Source organism: Manis javanica, chromosome 10, assembly GCF_040802235.1.
Source record: "Manis javanica isolate MJ-LG chromosome 10, MJ_LKY, whole genome shotgun sequence".
Lineage (NCBI taxonomy): Eukaryota > Metazoa > Chordata > Mammalia > Pholidota > Manidae > Manis > Manis javanica.
Genome location: NC_133165.1, coordinates 102,514,119 through 102,539,052, shown reverse-complemented (window position 1 = coordinate 102,539,052; position 24,934 = coordinate 102,514,119). Strand labels below are relative to the sequence as shown.

Here is a 24,934-nt window from a genome sequence, read left to right as displayed (position 1 = left end):
CATCTTGGTCACCCTTCTGTGTGTGTGCTCAGATTGTCCCTCTCACGTGTGAGGCCCTGAAGATGTCCCTGCAGGTGGGGTCTGTCTAGAGTGAAACAGAGGCAGACCATCACCTCCCTGGCTACCATGCCTTTATTAATGCTGCCAAAGTTTCCATTAGTCTTGGATCCTCACCGTTTGATGCAGTAGTTTTCCTGATCCCCTCAGCTTTTGATTATCACTGGATTTAATCAACCCATCTTACCCTTAGTCATAGTGCAGAAATGGCATTTGCAAAAGTAACCTTCTTTTCTGCCACTAAGGCAACAGCCAGCTTACTTTAGTTATGGCTGCCTTCCCAGATGTAACCCCCTCTAGCCGCTTGCTGTCCGGCTGCATTTCTCCATTTGTTCAAGAGGCTCGCTTCTGTCTAACCTGCGGTCTTTCCTTTGAGAGGGTGGGAGCAGAGTAAGGCCCAGGTGGTCCTGCCCTCACTCTCGCGCCTGCTAACCTACACCGTCTCTCCGGCACTGCACTGGGAGATGGAGCTGAAGCGGGATGGAACCGGTGGTGCCTCCAGTCCAAGGTGTGCGGCCTTTGCTCTGATTCTGTGTCACTTACAAGGTGAAGGTCATTAAGCTAACAGCACCATCTTCTGATTGTCCACTGGTGCTGGTCCCCGAGTCTGACTGCTGGGTTCAGGTCCTCACTTTCACCCCCTATTTCTTAGGTGATCTTGAGAAACTCAACTAATTCCTCTGTGAAATGGGCGAACTAACAGTCCTTTCCTTACGTCATTGTGATAATGAAAAGAGCTAATATATGTAAAATGCCTGGCACATGGAGAACAATTAATTCTCGTGATTTCTACTATTATTTCTAATATGGATGACAACCCTGCAAATAGATAAAGTTCCTGTTTTACAGTTGAGGAAACTGAGGCTTACAGAGTTCAGCTAGTAGTTCAAGGCCATAAGGCCTGTATGAGACAGAACCAGGCTTTGGCCTTAGATCTACTTCCAAGGAGCAAGCGCTCTCCTTTGTTCCAGTGTGCCCTTTGTGAGAGTAGTGATGACACCTTTTGTTTCTACCGTATGGGTTTATAGTTCATATGAACATACAATATTCATGAAGATAAAACATTTATGAAGATAAAATATTTATGAATTTTGGGGAAAAGAGATGAAATAGACAGGGAAGAAAAGGTGCAATCGTTATGAATAGAAAAGCTTCAAAATTTAAGATCATTGATGTTTCATTCCCATTAAGTCTGTTTGTTGCTTTGATCCAAGAAACAAGGCACAATACTGATTATATCAGGCATATTAATAGAGTCAATTATGCTTATGCAGATTTTTTTCCTGTTCTGATTAAACAAAATTATTCTTCAAGATGCCTTGAATTTGGTGCCATTTTCCCTGCCAAAGATTAAATGTACTTGCAGAGATGGAAAGACATCTGCTTTTGAGATGCACGGTAATAGAACAGTAAGTGTGCAATTTAGTGTCCTCCCAAAAGGCAAATGTAAAAGCACTAGTCCCTTCTTAAGTTCTCTTCTTTTTTTACATTTTTACAAAAATGGAAATAAATATAAGGTAATTATTGTATCTGTACTTTCATTTCATGTCACCAAGGAAGAGAAAGAGTGTTAGGAGAGCTCTTGGTACATTTCCCAGATTCACACCCTCATCACCAACTGGCCCTGATGTTCATGGATTTTTCAAATCCAAAGCCTCCCATCAGCCGTGACCCCTCCCGTTTGTATCCCACGTCTGACCCGTCTGATCCCTTAGCAAGTGCTGTGGGTCTTCTCTCTTTCTTAAAGAACCCTTTGATTTGAGAAGTTTTAGGTTTACAGAGAAGTTGCCGAGTTCCTGCAGAGAGTTCCTGCGTAAGTACCCCAGGAACCCGCTGGTTTCCCCTGATGTCAGTATGCATATTACTGTGGCCCATTTATCACAGCTCATGAACCATGTCCCAGAGGTCCACACTTGTTTCTGTTACCTGAGTTTTTACCCGATGTCCTGTTCCCTTTCCAGGATCCCATCCAGGACACCACGTTACATCAGTTGTAAATCCTTGGGCTCCTTGTGGCTTTGGCAGCACTCACAGTTTCCTTGTTTTTGGTAACTGTTTTGAAGAGTACTAGCTGGGTGTTTTTAGGGTGCCCTTCTCTTGCGATTTGTCTGATGTTTTCTCATGGCTAGACTGGGGTTTGGGTTTGGAGAGGAAGACATAGAGGCAGAGGGCCATTCTCATCACACTGTGTCAAGTGTACGACGTACTGTCCACCTGACTTGCCACCAGTGATCTGGCTGAGGTCATGTTTATTAGGCTCTTCACTGTTGCTCTCTCCTCCCTTTCCATGCTGTACTCTTGGGAAGGAAGTCACTCTGCACTCTGCGCTCTCTTGTCATTTATGCAGAAGAATAGTCCAACTGTGTCTTGATTCCATCCACTTTTCTCCCCCCATTGCCACCTCTCTGGCCCAAGCCATCATCCCCTCCCCGAAGGTGCAGTAGCCTTCTGATGGGTCCCTTGCTTTTGTTCCCACCCTCAGTCTGTTTTCCATTCAACAGAAAGAGTAAACCTTTAAACATTAGTCATCTCTCTCCTAGACTCAACCGCCTCGAGCCATCCCGTCTCACTTGGAATGACATCGAAGGCCTCCCAGTGTCCCAGGCCCCCAGCTTCCTCCCCAACCTCTTCTTCCCACCTGCTCTTGCTCTGCTCTAACCACACCAGCCTCCTTGCTGTCCCTTGAACTGCCAAACTCATCCCTACCTCAGGCCCCTTGCGCTTGCCATTTCCTCTGCTTTCGACCATCCTTCCTGGTCCCAGGCAGCCTGAAGCCTTGCTCCTTAGTTTTTTTTCTGGGTCTCTGAACCTTTTACTGCATATTCTTTGATGCAGTGCCGTTTAACTACCACTACACTATCCTGTGTGTTTGTTTGTTTATCTGTTTGTGGTCTGCTCCCCATGGTGAAATGGAAGCTTCTTAGGGGCAGAGACTTGTCAGTTTTGTTCACTGCCATCTTCCCAGGCTCTGGCACAAGGTATGTGCTCAGGTGTACTTGATATATTTATTGAATCCTGTGGTTAAGTGAGAGTGTTGTGCTTGGTGTAGAATTGCCACTCCGAAGCACATCATTTTGCCCTAGCTTCTTATTTTGTGTGGTCTTCAGAGAACTTCATTTGTATGCCCTTCTGCACTGCCTCTAATTAGACTCAGAATTTAGACTACTTTAAATAAACTGAGACCTCTGAGAAGCGGGCATGTTTGTAGGCATCTGGACCTCAAGAACTCAAGGGCCGTGTTGTAATGTGGAGGTTACTAGCTGTGTCCAGAGCTCTGTAATTCGCCAGCGAGACGGCACAGGGCCAAGCTGCAGAGTTGTGGGAATTACACACAGGGAATTCCTGGGTTCTCTGCAGCATTTTAGTACCTCCAGGGTGTGCATGTGAAGCTGTAAGGGATGTTTCTGTGGCATTTTAAGGAGGAGATCTTGATCTTTGCCCACACACAAGCCTGCCCAGATTGCACTTGGAATTGCAACAAATTCAGGCACTAAAGAAAACCAGACTGGGCTGAAATAAGATTTTTAATTAAAAATCCTAAGTAAAGATCTTTATCTTTTACATTTCTTGCTGCTTTTAGAGACACCAGTAATCTTCATGACACATTTGGTGAGTCATGTTTTTCAAGTTGGTAGAAAGTTTCTAAACTATGAAGAGTCCAGAAAATCCAGCCATACGACCATTGGCGAGAAGTGTAATCTCCTGGCTGATGTGAGCAGCTTTGGCTTCTTGACTGGGTATTACTGTTAATGGTTATTCCCAGAGATTCCCATGTGTGTGTATGTGTGTGTGTGTGTGTGTGTGTGTGTGGTGAAAAGGGGCCGAACCATCGTGAGGATGTCTTGGATGTGGCTAGTTGTATGGGGAATCACAATTTAGGGGCAGGAGTAGAGTATAGAAATCAGACTGGTCCAACTATTTCATTGTCCATTCACGAAGGAGGAGGCCTGGAGAGGGTAAGTGCCTTCCCTAACGTTCCCCAGGAGAGAAGCAGAGGCTGGTAGAGTAGGTCTAAAAGCCCATGCTTCCTAGTTCCCAGTCCAGCAAAACAACTCTGTTTATTGAGCACTTGCTATGTGCCAGACACTGCCCTGGCTCCCTGTGTGCATCTTTTGACTTAATCCTCTCCCCTTCCACATAAGGTAGGACTCTCGTTATCCTTTGGAAATTAAAAAACCAAGGCTCTGAGAGATGGGTGACCTTGCCCAAGGTCACCCAGCTAGCACATGGGAGGACTAGCGTTTGACATCTGGTCCTGCAGGCCTGGAGCCTGTGCTCTTCGTCATGACTTTGTCCTGTGAGGCTCTTTCAGCTGCTGCTGTCAGTTCTCCAGGTCTGCTGCCATAGTCCCTAAATCATTTGAAAAATACTGTATATCTACCATGAGTGGCTCTCCAGGAATATTCAGTGAGAGCGACAGGCAGGTGGTGTGAGTGGGTATGGGCGTGTCTCAGTGTGATGTCTGTGTCCTGCTGGGGAGCCCAGGCAAGTCTTGTTCAAAGAGAGAGCTGCCTGACTTTCCAGCCCTCCGTGTAAAGAGAGGACACGTGTGCTTCTTGCTCTCGCACCTCCTCTCAGTGAAGTAGCGCTGCCCTTGTAACGGTGAATCCTCTTGCGGCCCTACAGAGCCCTCCGGAGCAGCAGGCACTGCCGTCCCAGGAGGCCATCAGCTGGGCTCACAGCTGGTGATGGGGTGGCTGGCAGGGACGTGGGCATCTTGTGCACCTGGGTTCAAGTACTGCCCCAACCTCTGTGTGTACCTTTGTGAGTCTGGGCAGGTCCCTTGACTCTGCTTAAATTATTCATCAGTAAAACGGACAACAGATGCTCTGCCCCCTTCACGCTGGTGCAGTGAGGTGTGCATACAATAAAGAAGCTGAAAGTATCTAGAATAAATGTGGCTCATGGCTCAATATAGCACCCCTCTCAGTAGCATTTTGAATATCTACCCCTGTCTTAGGCCTTGTTCATCAGTCTGGAGTTTAAAGGGGGACTCCAGAAGTACCAGGTGAAGTGCCATGCCCTCCCTTCAGTAAGCAGGGCTGTGTGCCATGTGTTGGGATCTGGGTATGTGTGTACAAAGTCTGCTGGTAAAAACGTAGACCCATACACAGGGTTCAGAGTTCTCGGAGACACCCATAAGTTGGAAATGGCATTCGGTGATTCCTTTGCATGCTTGGCAGGTGGTGATAAATGAGCTCACAGATGACATTTGAGTCAACGCTTTGTGCAGCGTGAATTGAAAACTTGCTACATGTGGTTCAGCCTGGTGGTCCCAGCAAATGTTCTCACGCAGGCGTGACCTGGGTCATGAAAGGTGGTGCAGCCATGCAAAGAGGTTTCCTGCGTGTCCTGAGAACTGTCTACGTTTTTACTTCAGTAGTGTTCATCAGGGCTGGAAGATTCTGGTGACACAGCCCCTGTAGACTCAGGAGATATTCGGTCCTGCAGGTCTGTGCTCCCAGGGCAGAGGGAGGGTGGGAGCAGGCAGAGGCTGGAGCCTGACTCCCCGCCCCACTGCACCCCAGCTGTGGCCCGGGCCAGGTTGTTCCAGCCGGTGCCTCTGTCGTCCCATCTGTAGAATGGTAATGGGAGGGCCTTCCATGCAGTAGCAGCAGACATGGTACTCAGTCCGTTGTTGCAATCAGTGGGTAGCAAGTGTCCTGACGCTGAGAGCTGCGGAGGGAGGGAAGGACTTGAGGGCTTGGAGCAGTAGCTAAGGATGGAGCTGGAATTTTTGCATAGTCTAGGGGATGGTTTAATAACTGGGAAATAGCAGGAGAGCCTAGCTGCCCCCAAAAGGCATGCATGTTCTGAGTCGGAGCATTGGAGCAGTAACTGGGAGCCCTGTGCTGAGAAGCGGCCTCTCTGGGCCTGCGTGGGAGGGAGGTTGTACCTGACAACTGACAACTGTGAGGTCCCTCCAGCTCACGGAGGGTGAGGAGCAGGGGCCAGCTGTCCCAACAAGGAAAGCAGTGAAAGCTATGTGGAGGGGCCCCCTTCAAAAAGTCATAGAACCTGTAGTGGGGCCACGTGGGGGCTGCTGCACTGAGGTGCTCAAATGTGAGTGGACGGGTGGTTGACAGCATGCTGGGAAAGGTTGCACTTCTCACAGAGGGGCTGTTCCAGCTGCCCTTCACCAGCGTTCTCCAGCACATACGGGGAGCCGTGTATCAGAGGCAGAAGCAGATGTATCTCTGGGGTCTCAGGGATCTAGGAGATGCCTAGATCCCTATTTTTTTTCTAAATATTCCATCATAAATATCAGGGGCAGAGGAAAGGGGGGAAGTAGAGATGAGCGAAGCTGGGGGAGGCCCCACCTGGGCTTGGGCAGATAAGCAGGTGGGGTGGAGGGAGGACTCTGGGGCCAGGAGGCACATGGACCCGGAGCAGAGGGCGAGCTGTGGTCCATGCCTTCTGATCCCACCTTCCCCAATGTGTGTCAGCCACCTGTACAGGGGCCAAATCTGGACACTGTCTTGAACTAACACATTGTTGACTAAAACTGGTTCCTTTTTCCCTTCTTAGTATCCCGTGGAAATCAGGAAGTATGAGTATGATCCCAATTTTGCAATTCGCGGACTTCATTATGATGTGCAGCGGGTAGGTTTAATTCTCCTGTCTTTCTGCGGCTTACCAGTGTTTGGGTGTGAGTGTCCTCTTGGTGCTTTTCTTTGCTGAGCACACAAATTGCTTTTAAATTATATTCTTTGGGACTGCGGAACTGAATTATTCAAAACATCTTTCGATAAAGTTTTTTGAGACTCTATATTAGAAAAGCATGAACACATTTGGCTGTTTGGGTGAAACCACTGATTTCTAGTAGCCGTGGCTGTGTTTTGAGGAGGAACCGGTGGTCACATCTTTTGCAGACAGGCTCTGTCCTTAATGTGGTGCACAGTGCTTTAACCAACAAGCAGACCTTTCAGAGACACACAGTATACTGCTTTTTCACAGCAACCTAATGTTGATAGGATTTATAATATACACCTAGAACGCTCGTTAAACATGTGGATTTTTGTGCATTATTTACTTGTATGTGTGTTTATGTTTTTGAAGGCTGTATTGATGAAGATTGATGCTTTTCATTACATCCAGCTGGGAACTGTCTACAGGTAAGAGTAAAAGGAGGTAAATTTAATTCACCCCAAGTAAGCAAGTGGGTTTGGGTTTCAAGACCCACTGACTAGTGGTGAGGGTTGCAGTGTGCTTGTGCCTGTGATTCACTCACTCACTGAGAACTCTTACTGGGGCCTACCGCCATGCCAGGTGCCGGGGATTTGGCTTACACAGCTCCGCATGCAGGTGGAAGCCACACAAGTAAACCGATGACTGCAGGACCCTGGGGCGGGCCTGGCTTCCCAGAGGCAGTGGCTGGCCAGCTGAGGGAAGGTCCTGGAGAGGAGGGGTGGGTGGGGTGGGATGCTGGGTGAGTGAGTGGGTTCTGGCTCCCACCATGGTAGTTGAGTAGTTTGGATATTAAGACACCTCCCTTCTTCCCCTTATCCCTCCCCTCTCCCCCATTTATTATAATTAGTAGAAGCACTAAGCTCAGAAATATCGGTAACTTTGGAAATTTTTTTTGCCTTTTCTAATTCGCAAATTTGGGAGGGACTTAGGAGTGTGGTTTGTATTTACATTCATATGTTATGTCTTAAAAAAAGACATGTGCCTATTGTAAGACTGTTTTCTCAGGAACTCTTTGTTAAAATATTTTTTCCTCCAAGTAAAACATGTACGCGGTTATAATCCAGTAGCACTGAAAGCATCCTACAGGATGACAGCAGTCCCCACCCAACCCCTTTAAACCTTTTTTGTTTGTTTGTTATTTTTCTTCTTATTTGTAAATAATGCGCTCACACTTCTGTTTCTTAATTGGTTAATTCTGGACATGGTCCCTACTGTAAGATGAGGGTCCGGCCTTCACACATGCACCCCCTCCTCCAGCTTCCTAACCTCGATAAGATCTGAGAATCTGCTGGTTTCACCATTGTTTGTATTTTGACTCTGCAGGTCTCATTCATTCTCACGCCAAGCAGTGCACTGTGATTCTTTTCTTCTTTGTTCAGTGTTTGCTTTCTTTTACATTTAAATAGTAAACTCATTTTTTATTTGCTGAGTTTCCTGTGTAGGTATCCCTGTTTTTTTTCTAACCATTCTGTCATAAATATCAGGGATGCATTTATTTCCCAACAATTCAAACGTTTTAGATAATCTATCACTTACTTTTTGTTTTTTTTTTAATTGGCTTTGCCCTCCTGCTCTGATCTCCTTCAGTTGCTCATCCTGGGACTTGTGTCTGCCTCTTTCTCTGTTCACAGGTTCCCGTCTCTTCCTCTTTTAGGCTTTACCCCCCCCCCCCCCCATTTTGCTGGAGCATATCCTCCAGTTGCTTCCTGGGGCCTAGAGGGCTGAGCCTCCCCGGGGATCTGTGGCCGTTAGTCGGTTCTTCTCATTTGTGTCCCTTTCAGGCCCCTGTTCTCAGTGTTGCAGAGTTAGGTGCATCCATTTCATCTACAGTTTATCTTTCAAAAACATGTTGAAATGTCTTATCTGTGGAGGTCTTTGCTCTCATTTCCTCTGACCTTTTGAGCAGTTTATACTTTACTCTCTTAGTGTCTTTTTAATGGTGTTTCAGGAGGGAGAAGAGGGTGTGGTGATGAGAAAAACAATCATATTGGTAATAACAAATAGCAACTAAGAAATATTGAGTCTTGCTAGGGGACAGACACTGCCATAGGATTTTATTTGAGTTCACTCATATAATTCTCAGAAGAACCTTATGAGATAGGTACTATTCTTAGTGCCAAAGATGTTAAATAACTTGCCCAAGGCCACACAGAAGTAGAATTCAGACCCAAGCAGTCTGGCTCCAGAGTCTGTGCTTTGGGCCTTTCTGAATGTCTGAGGGTTCACTGGAAGCCCCCAGCAGGTCTTTTGAATCTGTTTTTCCACCTCTGTTTCTGCTGTCAGCCCACTGGCTTGGTCACCCATTCCTTCTTTCCTGGGCTCTTGCCCTTTTCGGCAGTGCAGTCCATCCTGGACATTGCCGCTACACTGATTTACATGAATGATTGCCATCAGCAGGCCCCTCTTCTCTTCTGAAATCCAGGATGGCTCCTCACTGTCTAGAGAATAGAGCCCAGACTTCTTAGGCTTTCCATCACCCTTCTTGAAACCCATAGCCCCTCCTCTTCCATAAACAGCTACTTCACGGGATTGGTTAAGACTCTTGCTTGCAAGTGACTGAAACCCAACTCAAACTGGCTTGAACAAAACACAGTGCTGGCCCACTGATGGTGGAGACCAGGAACAGGGCTTGTTGCAGGTGTGTCTGGCTCCAGGGGCCAAAGTGATGGTGTCAGAACTCTTTCCATCTCTTGGCTGTCTTCCTCCCCTGGTTGGTTCACAGGCAGGCCTCTCTGTGTGCTGACCCGTGGAGCACCAGCCTCCATTCCTCACCTCCAGGTCATGAGGAGAAGGGCAGTTTCTCTTCCAGCAGTTATAACCAGCCTCAGAGGGAGTGGATGCCAGGCAGGCACAAACAACAGATACATTCCTTTCCTCTGAGTTCTCCTTTCTCACTGCTTGGCATCTGGTCATGCTGGCATTCCACCAGGATGCAGTTTCCCTTCCTCTCTGCTTCGTGAAATCTCATTCACCCTTCCTTTGGGGCTGACTTCTGGTGAGACCTCTTCGCCCTCTCCATCTTTGGTCCACACAACGCTATGACTCCTAATTGTTGTGTTGTTTTTTCTGTAGATAAGTTGTCCACTATGTCAGGGCATATGAACAGGGCTAGGCAGGGGGAGCCAGCCAAGGCAGTGAAGTGGAGATAAGGTCTTGGGAAGGCTGCTGTGGCCTCAGCCCTGAGAAGGGATGTGGTGGGCCGGGTGTGAACCTGGTCCCAGGCACTGCTCATGTGTATGTGGCCTTGAGCAGGTTCTTGACTCTCCCAGGGCCTTGGTTTGCCCCTCTGTAAAATGGGCATGGTTCTAGTACCCGTCTCAGGAGCAGCTTGTCATGCAGACTAGAGTGTGCTTGGAAAGGCATAGCCTTGCAAAACTGTCACTTCTCGTCCCTTAACCCTCAGAAGGGATGAAAATGTGCAAACAGCTGGACAGAGTGCTCCCGCCTCAGCCTCACATGTATCTGAGACGTGCTGCAGTCCCAAGTCCTACCTCAGGTTCAGTTTGGGGTTGTGGGCTATGGGAGCGAGCACTGATGGGCAGGGCAGGAGGTGGACTGGCTCTCGCAGCAGCACCCTGTTGTGCCCAGCTTTCAAGTTCTTAATAGGCCCCTTGTGAAAGGCTCAGGCTGTTTCATCACAGGCACACCAGCAACACTTTGATGGCGCCTCCCATGTACTACCCATTACTGCTCTGTAGATCGTAACTAACTTAATCTTCTTAGTAACACCAGGTGGTAGGAACTATTAGTGTTTCCCATAAAAAAAAATGGCACTGAGACCCGAAGTGTATAATTTATTTGTCCAGGTAATCCCCCTGGTAACTAGGGAGCTGCGATTCGAACCCCAGACAGACTTGTTCAGATCTGTACTCCCCACCTTTGTATCTCTCATGAAGCAGGAAGGGCCGCGTACCATGGCTTTCCTTCTGTTGGCAGCACGGTTCGGGCTGCTCCCCCAAATGGCGGCAGTCAGACTGAGGCCCCTGCAGAGGGTCTGGGCGGGGCTCCGTGGGCGGGAGCTGCTCCTGCGGCATTCTACTGGCTGCCGCTCACTCATTTCCCTGCCTCCTTTGAGCTGACATTTGGTAGCGTGGAGCCTAAAGACGCAGCTTGCTTGGCCACGTGCCTGTGAATGTGTCTTCGAGGTAGCAGTGGCTTCTGAAGCCAGTGCAGGGCCTTGGGAGGGGGCAGAAAAATAACTCACCCAGCAGAATTCTTCTTTTTGTATATTCTTTCTAAGTGTTAGGGCCTTAGGGTGACTATGCCTGACTGTTGCTACTTAAGCAAGAGCGGTTCTCCAGGGTCACTATCTAAATGTCCTGACCTGGCTTAGCACCAGTGTCTTATCTGATTTCTGGCATGAAGATAAAGGAAGTACAATGCCTCTTGTTTTCAATGGCCAGTAGTTGTAACAAGTTAATTAAGTTAGGAGCAAAATATTGATGAATCCCCTTGGATACTTTCAAAAGTAACACAAAGGTGGAGAATGTAATAAGAAAGAGACTGAAATTATATTTTTAATTAAAATTTCATGTTAAACATAAAGTATATTTTGTATGTATTTTAATATTGGCCCAGTGATTTTGTATGATAAGAATCTGTTTGTATTAGTACCTGAAATTCTTACTGACTTATGTAAAGTCCCCCTTGTAGCACTGCATGGCATTTCCCTCATTCATTCTGTGGTTTCCCCATCACTGGTGTCTGTCTCTCATGTGTCCTCGCCTCTAGAGACTTGACAGTCCCCTTCCTAACACTAGAGCGGGCCGTTCCAGGGGAGGAAATAAGAGACCATGGAGCGCCAGGTGAGAGCGCCTGTTCCCAGAACTGGTGGCCGAGGCTGGGCTGAGATCCTGGCCACTCGGACCCCCAAATTCATCTTCCCTTCTGTGTGGAGGAGCTGGATTCGTTTGCTGATTCTGCTGCAGCTCCCAGAGGCAGGCAGGTGGTGGCTGTTACCCTGGCTTTTTACAGATGAGGAAACTGGCCCTCACTGTCACGTAGCTTCTGGGGTCAGCCCTCCTAGACGTGTACGCAGGCTTCCTACCTTGTATCATAGGATTTAATCTGTCAGAGCCTCATGCATAACTTTCTCTACCTCATCACTGACCTTAGGGTAGAGCATCAGAGGACAGGAAGATGATGAAAATACACCCAGCCTTTCTCTCCCTAATGTATTAAAAACATAAACAAACAAACCGACCCCAGCCCAAAGCAAGTCCTTAGGAGGCCTTGCACCTTATCAAGGGAGGCAGCATGGTTAGTGGCTGATGAGCCAGAGCACAGTCTGGGATCCAGTCCTGACCCACCATGTTCTCCTGGGGCAAGGTTCATGACCCTTCGGTGCCTCAGTTGCCTCTGCAGGAAAATGGGAAGAAGAATAGTGCCTCCCAGGACTGCTGAGGTTAAGTGAATGACTGCGGAACTCATGTCCGGCGTAGAGGAGGTGCCATGCCGTGTCTGCTGTTCTTCCTGCTCTTGTCACCAGTAGAGTGGCAGTCCAGTAACACCCGTAGCAGCTGGCCTGTTCCTTATAGCAGCTGCTGGTGGCGCATCTCACCTCCTTGTGACAGTGTGTCTTGCACATTGAATGAAAGATTCTAGCAGTTGTCCGCCGGCTAAAAAACATTGCTCGTTCTAGTCGAGCTCTTTACCTGCACCGCCTGTGATTTTTCCAGAGGCCTCAGTGTTGTCCCTGATGAAGAAGTTATTGAAATGTACGAGGGGTCCCACGTGCCTTTGGAACAGATGAGTGACTTTTATGGAAAGGTAACGAGACATACTTTATTTATTTAAAGCAGCCTGTCTTTTTCCTTCTTGAAACATGGCCTGATAGATTGAGGATTTTGAACTACTGGACTCTGACTGCTTGTATGGGATTGACAAGGAAATTGGGGGCTGTGTTTGGAGAGACCCTAGGTTTGAGAGCCTAGTGTGTTAGAGGCTCCCCTGGGGTCGTCCATGCTTCTCCTTTCCTAGCCCTTTCCTCCCTATCTGCTGAAGGCTCCGTCTACCTTTCTGGTACCTATCCATTTGCCAGCACCTCCCTGGCTATGTCCCCACTTTCCGGATTGAGTCACTGGGGTCTGTTAGTGTGGAAGCTGTCGCCTCCCCTGAGGTTGAGGGCAGTGAGTTCCCCGGGACCCGAAGGGAAACCTCTGCTTTTCTAACTTGTGCAGTTCTCCAGCTGCTTGCCTTATTAAATGTGCTCTCTTACTTGCATTGTCAAAATGCAGTGGAAGATGCCTGGTCACCTGGCCAACTTCGTATCATAAATTATAGGCTCTTTTTCAAGCTCACGCTGGGGGCTGTGTAGAGGTGTGCAAATTCCAGAGAAGGAAGTGGCTTTTTATGCCATTCCACAGGCAATAATCTCTTTGCTGGCTTCCTTCTGTTCTATGAAAGAGTGTAAGCTGGAAGGGAGAGGGAGCGCGAAGGGGAGTGGAAGGAAGGGTGGGTGGGCTTTTGGGTGGATCAGGGCATTTCCTTGGATTCCCACTTATGTGCAGAGTGAGATGTCAGCTCTGCTGTGAGTGGCAACAAACAAGGTGAACATGTTTACTTTATTACTAGACTTTCCCTTTTCTTGTGGAGAGCAATCCAGATGTTGCCAACCAGAATCCTTCTGGGTAAAGGTAGAGTCTAGCTCTGCTGTGGTGTTGGCCTCCGTTTCTGACGTTTTCCTCCCTGCCTGCAGAGTTCCCACGGAAACACCATGAAACAGTTCATGGACATCTTCTCCCTGCCTGAGATGACCCTCCTGTCCTGTGTGAACGAGTACTTTCTGAAGAACAACATTGACTATGAGCCTGTCCATCTGTACAAAGATGTCAAGGTCGTGTCAGCAGAGAGATATTATGTTGCCACACATCCCTTTGAGCTTTTCAGCAGAAGTAACAGAATCGTTAGCCCTCTTTGTAGGCTGGGTGTTTGAAATAGTTCTTTGCCTGGGAGCTCTTTTATTCGTGGTTTAATCCTGAAAGTTGTAAGGAAGATGTTAAGTTAGGGGAATTGTTGCTAAAAGAAGAGGGTGCTTATATTGTTATCTGGATTTCTCCTCCTTTCTGACCAAAGGCCAGGGCCAGTGCACCTAGCCAGAGGGGTCCAGCCTGTACGTAGGGAGGGGTGACTTCACACTCACAGGTGGTATTCCCTTCTCACGCTGCAGTCCCTCCCCTCTTTGGTGGCACTGAAGAGAGGAGGATCCTGTCATTGGTCTTGTCTTCTTTCTAGATCACAGAACCAGCTCTTGGGGCCTGGGGAAGGGGGCAGAGGGAAAGAGCAATCATTACCTTTGTCCAGACGACTTGGATTATTTGTGCACAATACTGCATGTATATTACTGCTTGTCACATGGAGCTTCATTCAGGATTGTTGACATAAATTACCTCCTCTGAATGACCCTTTTCAAAATTGCATTGAAAATGCCCCCATCACCATGGACACTTAAGTTTTCCCCCAGGGGCCGCCTATGATAAAAGGGGCAGAATTTAGGTCTCATTTAGTGCATGCATTGCCAGGCTTCTAAAGACAGACATCATCACGAATGCTGTTGTCCATGTACTGTTACTCAGGCTATCTCAGGCATACTTTCTGGTAAATATATAGTTGATAGCTGACTAAAAATGTATCTTTTGACAGGATTCAATTCGAGACGTGCACATCAAAGGAATCATGTATAGGGCAATCGAGGCAGATATTGGTAGGTATTTGGCACTGTGGTGGAGGTAGTTTCAGTCTTTCCCTTTGCTGTGAACCACACGGGCATTTTACCTTCATTCCTGGTGCTGAGCTGGGATTGCAGTACCCCCTTCTGATGTATCCTTGCATCTCAGACAGCTCCCTCCCCTTTGTCTCAGAACTTGACATAATCCTGACTGACGCCAAAGGAGAGTTGCTGGCAGCTGCAGCCATTTAGTTTTTCCCACCTAGACTGAGGGTCTTGGTTACAGATGCACCAGGCATGCATAGGTCACCCTGAACCAAGCTTCCTCAAGACTTTTCTTGCCCAAGTGCCCTGGCCAGTGCCAGCCCCATAGTGTCCTGTTAGCACTTGCAGATCAACTGACTTTGTGCTGAATCTCTGTGTACCTTTTCCTCTTGCCCCTAGAAAAGTACATCTGCTATGCTGAGCAGACCCGTGCGGTGTTGGCCAAGCTGGCTGATCATGGAAAGAAGATGTTTCTCATCACCAACAGCCCCAGTAGTTTTGTGTGAGTTGGTTTGCATTTCCTGGCTGGCCTCTGGCTCACTTCTTGTAATGCATTGATTTAACAGCTGCAAGTTTGAAAACCAAAAATTGAAAAAATTGTTAATTCCTGTATCGTTAGGGTTAACCTGGCTGACATGTTGTTCTAGGGACAAAGGGATGAGGTATATTGTTGGAAAAGACTGGAGGGACCTGTTTGATGTGGTCATCGTTCAGGCCGAGAAGCCAAACTTCTTTAATGATAAGCGGAGGTGAGTGTCTGTCATTCTAGGGAGGTAGGTTTCTTCATTTGCTACTGTGAATACTTATGTAGTATGTCTTGGTGAAATAGGTGAAGGGGAGAAAGAGGCACAAAATCTCCATCAATATAAATTATTCATGGGGATGAAAATATAGCATAAAGAATAGTCAATCTTTTTGTAACATCTGTCTATGTTAACAGTATCTACACTAGTTGGGGTGAGCATTTAATAATGTAGGTAACTGTCAAATCACTATGTTGTATACTTGAAACTAACATATTATTATATATTAACTATACTTCAAGTAAAAAACATATTTATGGAGTGTGTCTGGTGAAATCCAGTTGGAAAATTACAAGCATCTGACATGATAGCTTTTGACTTTTAACTCTTCTAGAAGGTGATTGCAAGGAAGGTGAGATTAGTACACAGCTTCCACTTACTGAAATGGTTCTCAGTTCAGCTTGGGGTACTTCAGTCCTGTAAGTCAGGCTTTAAGAAATGATTGACAACAATGAAAAATCCAAACTTAATATCTCATAGTAAGTTAGATGTGTTGCTGCAGACGCAGTGGGAAGCATAACAAAACAACAGCAACAGTAAGCTACCTGGTCAATATCTCTTTAAATACGAGCTCTAAAATGATGCATTTAAAATTGCAGCTGGATTTTGCAAAACGTCTCTGCAACAAAGGTTTTGCATCAAGTGGAGGAAATCTCTACCAACTCTTGTTTTTTGAAGATCTAATTGCTTTTATAAAGTGATTCATGAAGGGGGAACATCCCATGTAGCAAGTAGAGAAATGCTCCCTACCAGGGCTTAGAGTGTCTTTCTGAAACAGTAGCCCTGGGAAATAGAGGAGTGGGGCAATTTTGGGTTGTGATGCTGACTAGCATGTGCTCTCAGCATTTAGTGGGTGGGGTCCGGGATTCTAAAATGTCTTAACATGTGCAACAGTCCTGTTCACCGAGAGTTGTCTCCCCCAAAAGCCACTAGTGTTGTGAGTTACTGCACAAAGGTTATAAAAATAACTCATTTTCATGGAATAATGGCCTATTTCTGAAATACCTTTTTACCCACATTTATTCTGTGCAGTAGGTAACCAGGCAGCCTCCCACCCTGTAAAGTATCATACGTGGTGCTCTGTAGTTAGGTTTTGAACGGATTAAATCCCAGTTTTCCGACTGTTGCAGTGACTCCTGAGAGAAGAGGCAAAATCAAGAAGCATATGCAGCCTGAGAATTCAGGAGAATGAGGGGAAAACTAAAGTGTGGATCGGAAACAGCTGTAAATACTGCCTTGCTGCTCTGTCACTGATAAAATGCTCTCCTGAATTTTCTTATTAGATTCTGGGGTGTGGTCAGGAGAAGGACCTCATCTCTCCTTTCGCCAGGGACACCTCTGCTTGTTGCATTAATGCACAGTGGCAGAACAGTGTCGCGGACGACTTTCTGTGGGGGGGTGCCAAGCACTGCTCTCTCCCTCATTGCATGGGTTTGTTTTGCCCGTGTTCTGGATGCCTGGAATAAGAGCTGAAAAATCCTCCACCTATACTCATCCCTTTGTTACTATGATGGTGAAGGTCAGAAACCATTTAAATGAAATCCACGTGAGGGGATATTATACAGCCATGAAAAAGGATGTATTTTGATATAAACAAGCAGTGAGCATGTTTTATGACTGTGAAAAATGATGTATGAAGAATATGTTAGTTACCACATTGGAAATTGCTCACAACATAAGAGGTAAAAAAAGGTAAATTAATATACACAAATGATCATTTTATGTTCATAAAAAAGAGAAAGATAACAGATATAAAGACCTGAAGGCATCAACTGAAATATTAAGTGTTTATACCTGGGTACTGGAATTATGGGTGATTTTCCTTTTCTTGTTTTTTTCTGCATTTTCCAGATTTTTTGCAGTGATTTCATATCTTTGTTATCAGAAGAACAATCCAAATAAGTCCTACCTTGACACACAAACCCCACAACCTTTGGACTAGCTCTCCTTGTATGAGGAATGAGGCCTTTATTCTTATTTTTCCATTTTCTATCATAAAATAGTATGCCTGGTCCTCTGATTTGTTTTATATCTGGAGCAGCTGAATTTCAAGTCCAAAGCTGGGTAAAGGTACTAAGGCAGTATTTCCAGAAGGTTTTTGGTGAAACAGATTTTCTGCAGAGTTAAATTTAGGGAATCTGGGTTTAAGAAAGGTTCTTCTCCGGAGGGCTTTTCAGAGTCATCAGTAACTTTTGTAAGGGTTATATGTAGTGCACAGTGTTTTCCAAATTCATCTGGCCCCAGAGTTCTTCCCCACTGAGCACCTTCACCCTGGGCTCGCAGTTTGGGATGTATTGCACTAGGCCTGGGAGGGTGGGGGTGGAGTTGTGGTTTTAGGGCTTTTTCAGGTTTGTGGAGTTTCCTTCTGTTCCCAGAGAGTAATCATGTGGTATTTCACACAGCAGACAGCCTGGGCTGCTACCACGTGTCATAATGTTTCCCATTTCTGTTGTCAGACCTTTCCGCAAGGTGAATGAGAAAGGTGTCTTGCTCTGGGATAAAATCCACAAGTTGCAGAAAGGCCAGATTTACAAGCAGGTATCTTGTGACCAATTTATCTTTTTCGTTTCTTTGCTCTCTGGTCAGTTATAATGATAAAAACTAACACTTCTTGACTCTCACTTGTGTGTCAGGCATGATTCTGCATACTCTGGTTGAATCGACTATTTATAACTTGGTGGCAAAATTTAAGCCCAAGTCAATATATTTACACAGTGCTATATCTAAATTAACTCACAACTGAAACAGGTCTTAAAAACAAAATTTAAAGCATTAACTTTGTAACAAAACTTTGCTACACAAATGTCTGTCATGAACTTATAAAATAGAGAACAAGGTACATTGATAAAACGAATCATGGTACTTCTCAGTCGCTGACCGTCACACGGCAGACTAATATTTGTTGACATTGTCACTAAGTAAAGTGTAAAAAAAGACCGTTACAAAGAGATACAGACAATATGAACCCTTTTTGAAAAGTACATTTGACTTGGAGGAATGGTCTAAAAGATTTCACATGAAGGTGTTTTCATATTTTGATATTTAAGATAAATTATGAAAGCAAAAAGTTTAGTAAGTTTTAAAAAGTAGATATTTTGGGCCATGGGTTCTACAGGTCTCTGTCTGTCCTAGGAAGTAATATTTATTTTCCTCTGTTATTGCAGGGCAATTTATATGAATTTTTAAAGCTTACGGGATGGAGAGGATCCAAAGTGTTGTATTTTGGTGACCATATATACAGTGACCTGGCGGTGAGGAGCCTTTTATCCTGTTCCTTTGTTGGGGGACAGATGTGTTAATTGCATTTATTAAGGAATTTCTTTTCTGTTTAAAACCATTTTTATGCTGTCATAAGAACTAGGAGTAGGCCACTTAAAATTTTTTTTTAGTAAGGTATGATTGATATACACTCTTATAAAGGTTTCACATGAAAAAACAATGTGGTTACTACATTTAACCATATTATTAAGTCCCCACCCATACCCCAATGCAGTCACTGTCCATCAGTGCAGCAAGATGCCAGAGATCCACAATGTCCCTTCTCTGTGATACACTGTTCTCCCCGTGATCCCTCACACCATGTGTACTAAACACAGTACCCCTCAGTCCCCTTCTCCCTCCCTCCCGACCTGCCCTCCCATATTCCTCTCCTTTAGTAACCACCAGTTCATTCTTGGAGTCTCTGAGTCTGCTGCCATTTTGTTCCTTCAGTTTTGCTTCATTGTTATACTCCATAAATGAGGGAAATCATTTGGCATTTGTCTTTCTCCGCCTGGCTTATTTCACTGAGCATAATGTCCTCCAGCTCCATCCATGTTGTTGCAAATGGTAGGATTTGTTTCTTTCTTATGGCTGAATAGTATTCCATTGTATATATGTACCACATCTTCTTTATCCATTCATCTACCGATGGACATTTAGGTTGCTTCCATATCTTGGCTATTGTAAAAAGTGCTGCGATAAACATAGGGGTGCATATGTCTTTTTGAATCTGAGAAGTTGTATTCTTTGGGTATATTCCAAGGAGTGGGATTCTGGGGTCAAATGGTATTTCTATTTGTAGTTTTTTGAGGAACCTCCCATATTGCTTTCCACAGTGGTTGAACTAGTTTACATTCCCACCAGCAGTGTAGGAGGGTTCCCCTTTCTCCGCATCCTCACCAGCATTTGTTGTTCTTAGTCTTTTCGATGCTGGCCATGCTTACTAGTGTGAGGTGATATCTCATTGTGGTTTTAATTTGCATTTCCCTGATGATTAGTGATGTGGAGCATCTTTTCATGTGTCTGTTGACCATATGAATTTCTTCTTTGGAGAACTGTCTCTTCATATCCTCTGCCCATTTGTTAATCGGATTATTTGCTTTTTGGGTGTTGAGGTGTATAAGTTTTTATATATTTTGGATGTTAACCCCTTGTCGGATATGTCATTTACAAATATATTCTCCCATACTGTAGGATGAGGAGCAGGCCACTTTTTAAAAATATCTCATTTTCTACAGAACAGGATGGATCAGAGTTGTGATATAACTTTTTTTGGAGCTTAGCAATTTAGAATTTATCAGAAAACTCTTTCCGTTTAAGAAATGGTAGACATAATTCCAGTGTTCTTACCTTTTCCTTTTATTATTAAGCGTCAGACACATCCAAATGCAACATAAAAACTCAGAAATGTTAGCCAGGCACTTTTGCCAGCCTGTCACTTTGAAAAAGTACAAAATGGGCCTTTCCTGAAAACAGGTATTGTGTGAAAGTGAGGTGTTTTATGAATGAACAGAGCAGTGTCGCAAAGTCTAAATGAAGCTCAGCGTCAGTGGTAATGGAAGAGGGAGCCACTGTCGGTATTTCTGAGTATCTTGGTCCACCTGGAGCCGCCTCATATATATGTGCATATACCTGTGTTCCTTTTGTCTGCCTACCAGCAGGCAGTGAGCTATAATGGGCTGTGCAGTAGGACCGTCTGGGAAGCATTTTCAGAGCCCATGTGTCTGAGCCCCACAGAGCTCTGTGGACTCAGTATGGTGGTGGTGGAGGTCCAGGGGGTTGATTCCAGGCCTGTATGTCATGACACTCTTCCCAGCACACACCTGCATGATCCTATCTGTCCAGTGGATTGAGGTCTAGTGGAAGGAATCCTGGGCTCAGTTAGAAGACTGAGATCTTCATCCCTGCTCTACCATTTATTAGCTCTGTGACCTTGGGCATATCCCCCAAGCCCCAAAGTCCTCATCTGTAAGAAGAGTGAAATTTAAGATACTGTATATAAAAGTGCTTAGTAAAGTAGCAGTATGGGGCACTACCATCAGGATGTTGGCGTTCCCAGAATGTCCAGCCAAGTGAATTGGCATCATGGGTATATTCCTCTTGCTAAATGGCTTCTTTGGGCCCTGATGAGATAACAAAATGTGTGCTACCTTGAGGCATATGGGTACATGGCCCTGTGGGGTGCCACACACATACAGGTCGTAGCAGTATGGGAGGTATTCGCAAAGAAGTAGTTCTTCAAGTTTGGTCCCTGTGACATTATCATCACCTGTGGTGATGTCTCAGGCCTCATCCCAGACCTGCTGAGTCACAACACTATGTGGGGAGGGGCAGCCATCTGTGTTTTAAACAGCTTTAGTGTATTCAAATTACACTAAAATTTGATGTCAGGGTAATGCTGGCCTCATAGAAGAGTTAGGAATTGTTCCCTGCTCTTCAGTTTTTGGGAGAAAAGGATTGCTGTTAATTCTTCTTTAAATGTTTGGTAGAATTCACCGGTGAAGCCATCTGGTATTGGAATATTCATTGTTGGAAGGTTGGTTACTGATTCAGTCTCCTTGCTAGCTAGACGTCTACTGAAATTTTCTATTTCTTCATGATTCAGTCTTTTGTAGGTAGGTTGTGTTTTTAGGACTTTGTCCATTTCATGTAGGTTATCCAAGTTACTGGCATATAGTAGTGTATAGTATTCTTTTATAATCCTTTTTATTTCTGTAGAATTAGTAGTAATGTCACCACTTGAATTTCTGAGTTTCAGTAATTTGGGTCTTCTTTCTTTTTTTCTTAGTCAAGCTAAAGGTTTATCAATTTTGTTGATCTTTTCAAAGAAATGACACTTGGTGTTGTTGAATTTGTAATTCTAACTTTAATTCTGTTAATTTCTAATTAAAAATAACATTTCTCTATTTTTCTAATCTCTATTTTATCCCTGTTATAATCTTTATTATTTCCTTTGTCCTGCTAGCTTTCAGTTTAATTTATTCTTTTTCTGGTTCCTTAAGGTGTAAAGTCAGGTTGATTTGAGAACTTTCTTCTTTTTTCATGTAAATGCATATAGCTATATATTTCCCTCTTAGTACTGCTTTTGCTGCATCCCATAAGCTTTGGTATGTTGTATTTGCATTTTAATTTGTCTTGAAGTATTTTCTAATTTCCCTTGTGATTTCTTCTTTGACCCATTGGTTGTTTAAGAGTTTGTTGTTTAATTCCCACATGTGTGAATTTTTCAGTTTTTTCTTCTGCTATTGATTTCTAAATTCCTTGTGATCAGAAAAGATACTTTGTATGAGCTCAGTCTTTTAAAATTTATTAAGACTTATCTTGGGTCTTAACATCCAGTCTATCCTGGAGAATATTCCATATGCACTTGAGAAAAATGTGTATTCTGCTTTTGTTGGGTGGAGTGTTCTTTGTATGTCTCTTAGGTCCAATTGGTCTTTAGGTTGTTTAAGTCCTATATTTCCTGGTTGATCTTCTATCTGTTGTTCTACCCTATATAGAAAATAGGCTAATATGAAGTCTCTTACTATTTTTATAGAACTCTGTATTGCTACCTTCAGTAATGATTGTTTCATATATTTTGGAGCTCTGGTGTTTGGTGCATAAATGCTTATAATTGTTATATGTGATTGGTGAATTGACCCTTTTATCATTATATAGTATCATTTTTGTGTCTTGTAACAGTTTTTTGTCTTAAGAGTCCATTTTGTTTGACACTAGTATAGCCATTCCTGCTCTCTTTTGGTTACTATTTGCAAGGAATACCTATTTTAATCCTTTCACTTGCAACCCATGTGCATCCTTAGATCTGAAATGCATATCTTAATATGGTCAGTGATTCTGTAACATCTTATTATGTTGACAGATAATAAGTACACTAGTGGGGGTGAGGATTTAATAATATGGGTAACTGTTAAACCACTGTGTTGTATACTTGAAACCAATATAAGACTGTGTATCAATGATACTTCAAGAAAAAAAAGAAAATGCACCTCTTGTAGACAACATATAGTTAGATCCCATGCTAAAGTTTGAAAACAACTGTTACGAAGTGATAAGACCAATTCATTAGCTAACATGTCAGAAATTATGTGGGCAATGAACATTACCCTTTGAAGGAGTGCCCTTGGGAATGGAGATGCTTCCAGTGTTGCTGCTGTTCCTCAAAATACATTTTGATTCCCCCTTTGGGATAGATTTGAGAGACAGTTTGAGACATAAAAGGAAATTTGTTTATCATCATTAATTTATTGTCATGTACTTTAGTCTTAGGGATGTTGCAAATGACTTTTTACCTATTTTCAGAAATAAAATCCACCTTCAAAAGTTTGCCACCATTGGAGATATTTAAAAGAATGTGCTGTAGGTTTTCATATATTTTGGGACAAAGAGAAATATTGAAAAAGTTAAAGAAATTCAACTAGTGAAGAAGGTAGGCATCCTTAGGACTCACAGAGCAGAGGTTCTAGTGTTAGGTGAGTAACTAGAGTGAACATTTAAAGTTGTAAACCATATACTACTTCTCTCCTTAAAGCCCCACAGCTTTCCTTTCTCCCTTAGAGTAAAGCCCTTATTTCCTGCGGTTGCCCAGAAGGCCCTGCTTGGTCTCTCCTTGTGCAGCCAACCTCCCTGAAGTCATATCCTGCCTCTGTCCTCTCTTACTCTGCTCCAGGATCTCTGCCTTGCTGTTCCTTAACATCCCTGCCTCAACATTCCTGTTCCAACGCCTTTACTCTTGCTGTTTGCAAGCCAAATTTTTCTCCTCCCATGTATTTGCTTTCTCTGTCCTTCCCTTCAGATCTCTGCTCAAATGTCCCTTTCTGAGCCTGGACTTCCTAACCCCTCTGTATAAAATGATAACTCCTTTCCCTTCTAGTTTGCTTGATTTTTGTCCATTGTATTTATTACCATCTGCCATTGTGTTTTTACTCATTTTTTTTGTCTGTATTTTCCATGAGGGCAGCGGTTTGTCAGTGTTTGTTCATTGTTTTAGCCTCAGTGTCTAGAATAGGGCCTGGCAAATGGTAGTTATTTGATTAAATACCTGTCAAATGAGAAATTGAAAGACCATTTAGTATGGTGATTATGTATCTTACATTTGCTGGGCCAGGACTATTATCAGATATTCTGGGGTCAGATCATGGGGTCACAACATTTAGAATGGAAAGTGTGGTCATGTTTATGTCGTGTGATGATTCCAAGTCTGAGATGCCATGGCTCCCCATAACCCACAAGGCCTGGCCACAGCGGGGGCCGCCCGGTGGTCTCCAGATAAATTGAAAGAGCTTCAGTAGAATTTTGGTTGAGCCTCTCTCTGCCCCTGACCTAATTGTTGTTTTAGAAACCATGGTTAATGATTCCAGACCCTGTGTTTCTGCGGGGGACTGTGAGTCACAGCAATGACTTCCGGAACAGAAACTTTTCTTGGGGTGAAGTGGTCAAAGCCTGGGGCTAAATTGGCTTCAATTAAATGTAATTCATTGAGTTTGGCTTGGTTAATCACTAACCATTACAATTAAGAAGGAATTCAGTGAATGGCTGTTGTATCTGGGAAAGGTGATGAAATGGTTTAAATTCTGTGGAGGTTAATGTTGGCTTTTGTGATCTTTACCATCAGGATTTGACCCTGAAGCATGGCTGGCGAACTGGCGCAATTATTCCAGAGTTAAGATCTGAGCTCAAAATCATGAACACGGAGCAGTACATTCAAACCATGACCTGGCTGCAGACCCTGACCGGGTTATTGGAACAGATGCAGGTTTGGGATTATTTTTCTCTCCTACTTTTTCTTTAAGCCTGAAGTTAGTCCTCTGGTCAAAATTACTCCAGGTATTTTCTGTCTAATTATGGTTATAATGTATGAAGCATTAAGTCATCTTGCAAAATAACTACTAGAGTTATTTTGCCCCTAAGAAAGTTTTGCCAATTACTCTGAAAAGAACTTTAAAGATACCCCCTAAAGCCCTCTGGAGAAAGCTCTGTGGGGCCTGTATAAACACAGACGTACGTTTGCACTCCTCTGTCGGAGGAAATCAAGTACCTTCACTTCCCCACTAAAGCTCTATTGGAGATGTCTTGCAGGATTTGAGAACCTCCTCCAGTCTTTGGGTCAAGTCCTGCTTCTGCTGTTAGCCTGCTGTGGGACTTCACCATCCTGGGCCTCAGTCTCCCCATCTGTAAAAGGAAAGGTCCTATGGAATGGACCTTCCTCTCGGCCGTGTGGCTTACTGGGAAGTGTCTCAAAGCATGAGCTGAAATCCCTGCCTACAGCCTCCATGTGAACCTGAAGATAATACCTACAGTTTGCTAGCCCTCTGGAGTTCAGTGGCAGTTTTTCTTTCTGTAAGTTATGTAGCCAGTTTGGACAGTTAGTGAGGCATATTGTACTTAGTGGTGGCTTCCTGGCCCCTGG

At 44.5% G+C, this 24,934-nt stretch overlaps 1 protein-coding gene across 6 annotated transcripts in view; it reads left to right on the top strand.

Moving 5' to 3' along the window:
- NT5DC3 (5'-nucleotidase domain containing 3) overlaps positions 1 to 24,934 on the top strand; it is a 69,851-nt gene that overhangs the window by 18,434 nt on the left and 26,483 nt on the right. For all 6 annotated transcript variants that reach the window (XM_037007119.2, XM_073213733.1, XM_037007118.2 and 3 more), the window contains 10 exons: positions 6,586 to 6,660; positions 7,117 to 7,172; positions 12,426 to 12,516; positions 13,445 to 13,582; positions 14,389 to 14,449; positions 14,858 to 14,960; positions 15,106 to 15,207; positions 17,718 to 17,799; positions 18,426 to 18,512; positions 24,140 to 24,280. In XM_037007119.2, the coding sequence (XP_036863014.2) occupies positions 6,586 to 6,660; positions 7,117 to 7,172; positions 12,426 to 12,516; positions 13,445 to 13,582; positions 14,389 to 14,449; positions 14,858 to 14,960; positions 15,106 to 15,207; positions 17,718 to 17,799; positions 18,426 to 18,512; positions 24,140 to 24,280 (936 nt within the window). The remainder of the gene's footprint in view (positions 1 to 6,585; positions 6,661 to 7,116; positions 7,173 to 12,425; positions 12,517 to 13,444; positions 13,583 to 14,388; positions 14,450 to 14,857; positions 14,961 to 15,105; positions 15,208 to 17,717; positions 17,800 to 18,425; positions 18,513 to 24,139; positions 24,281 to 24,934) is intronic.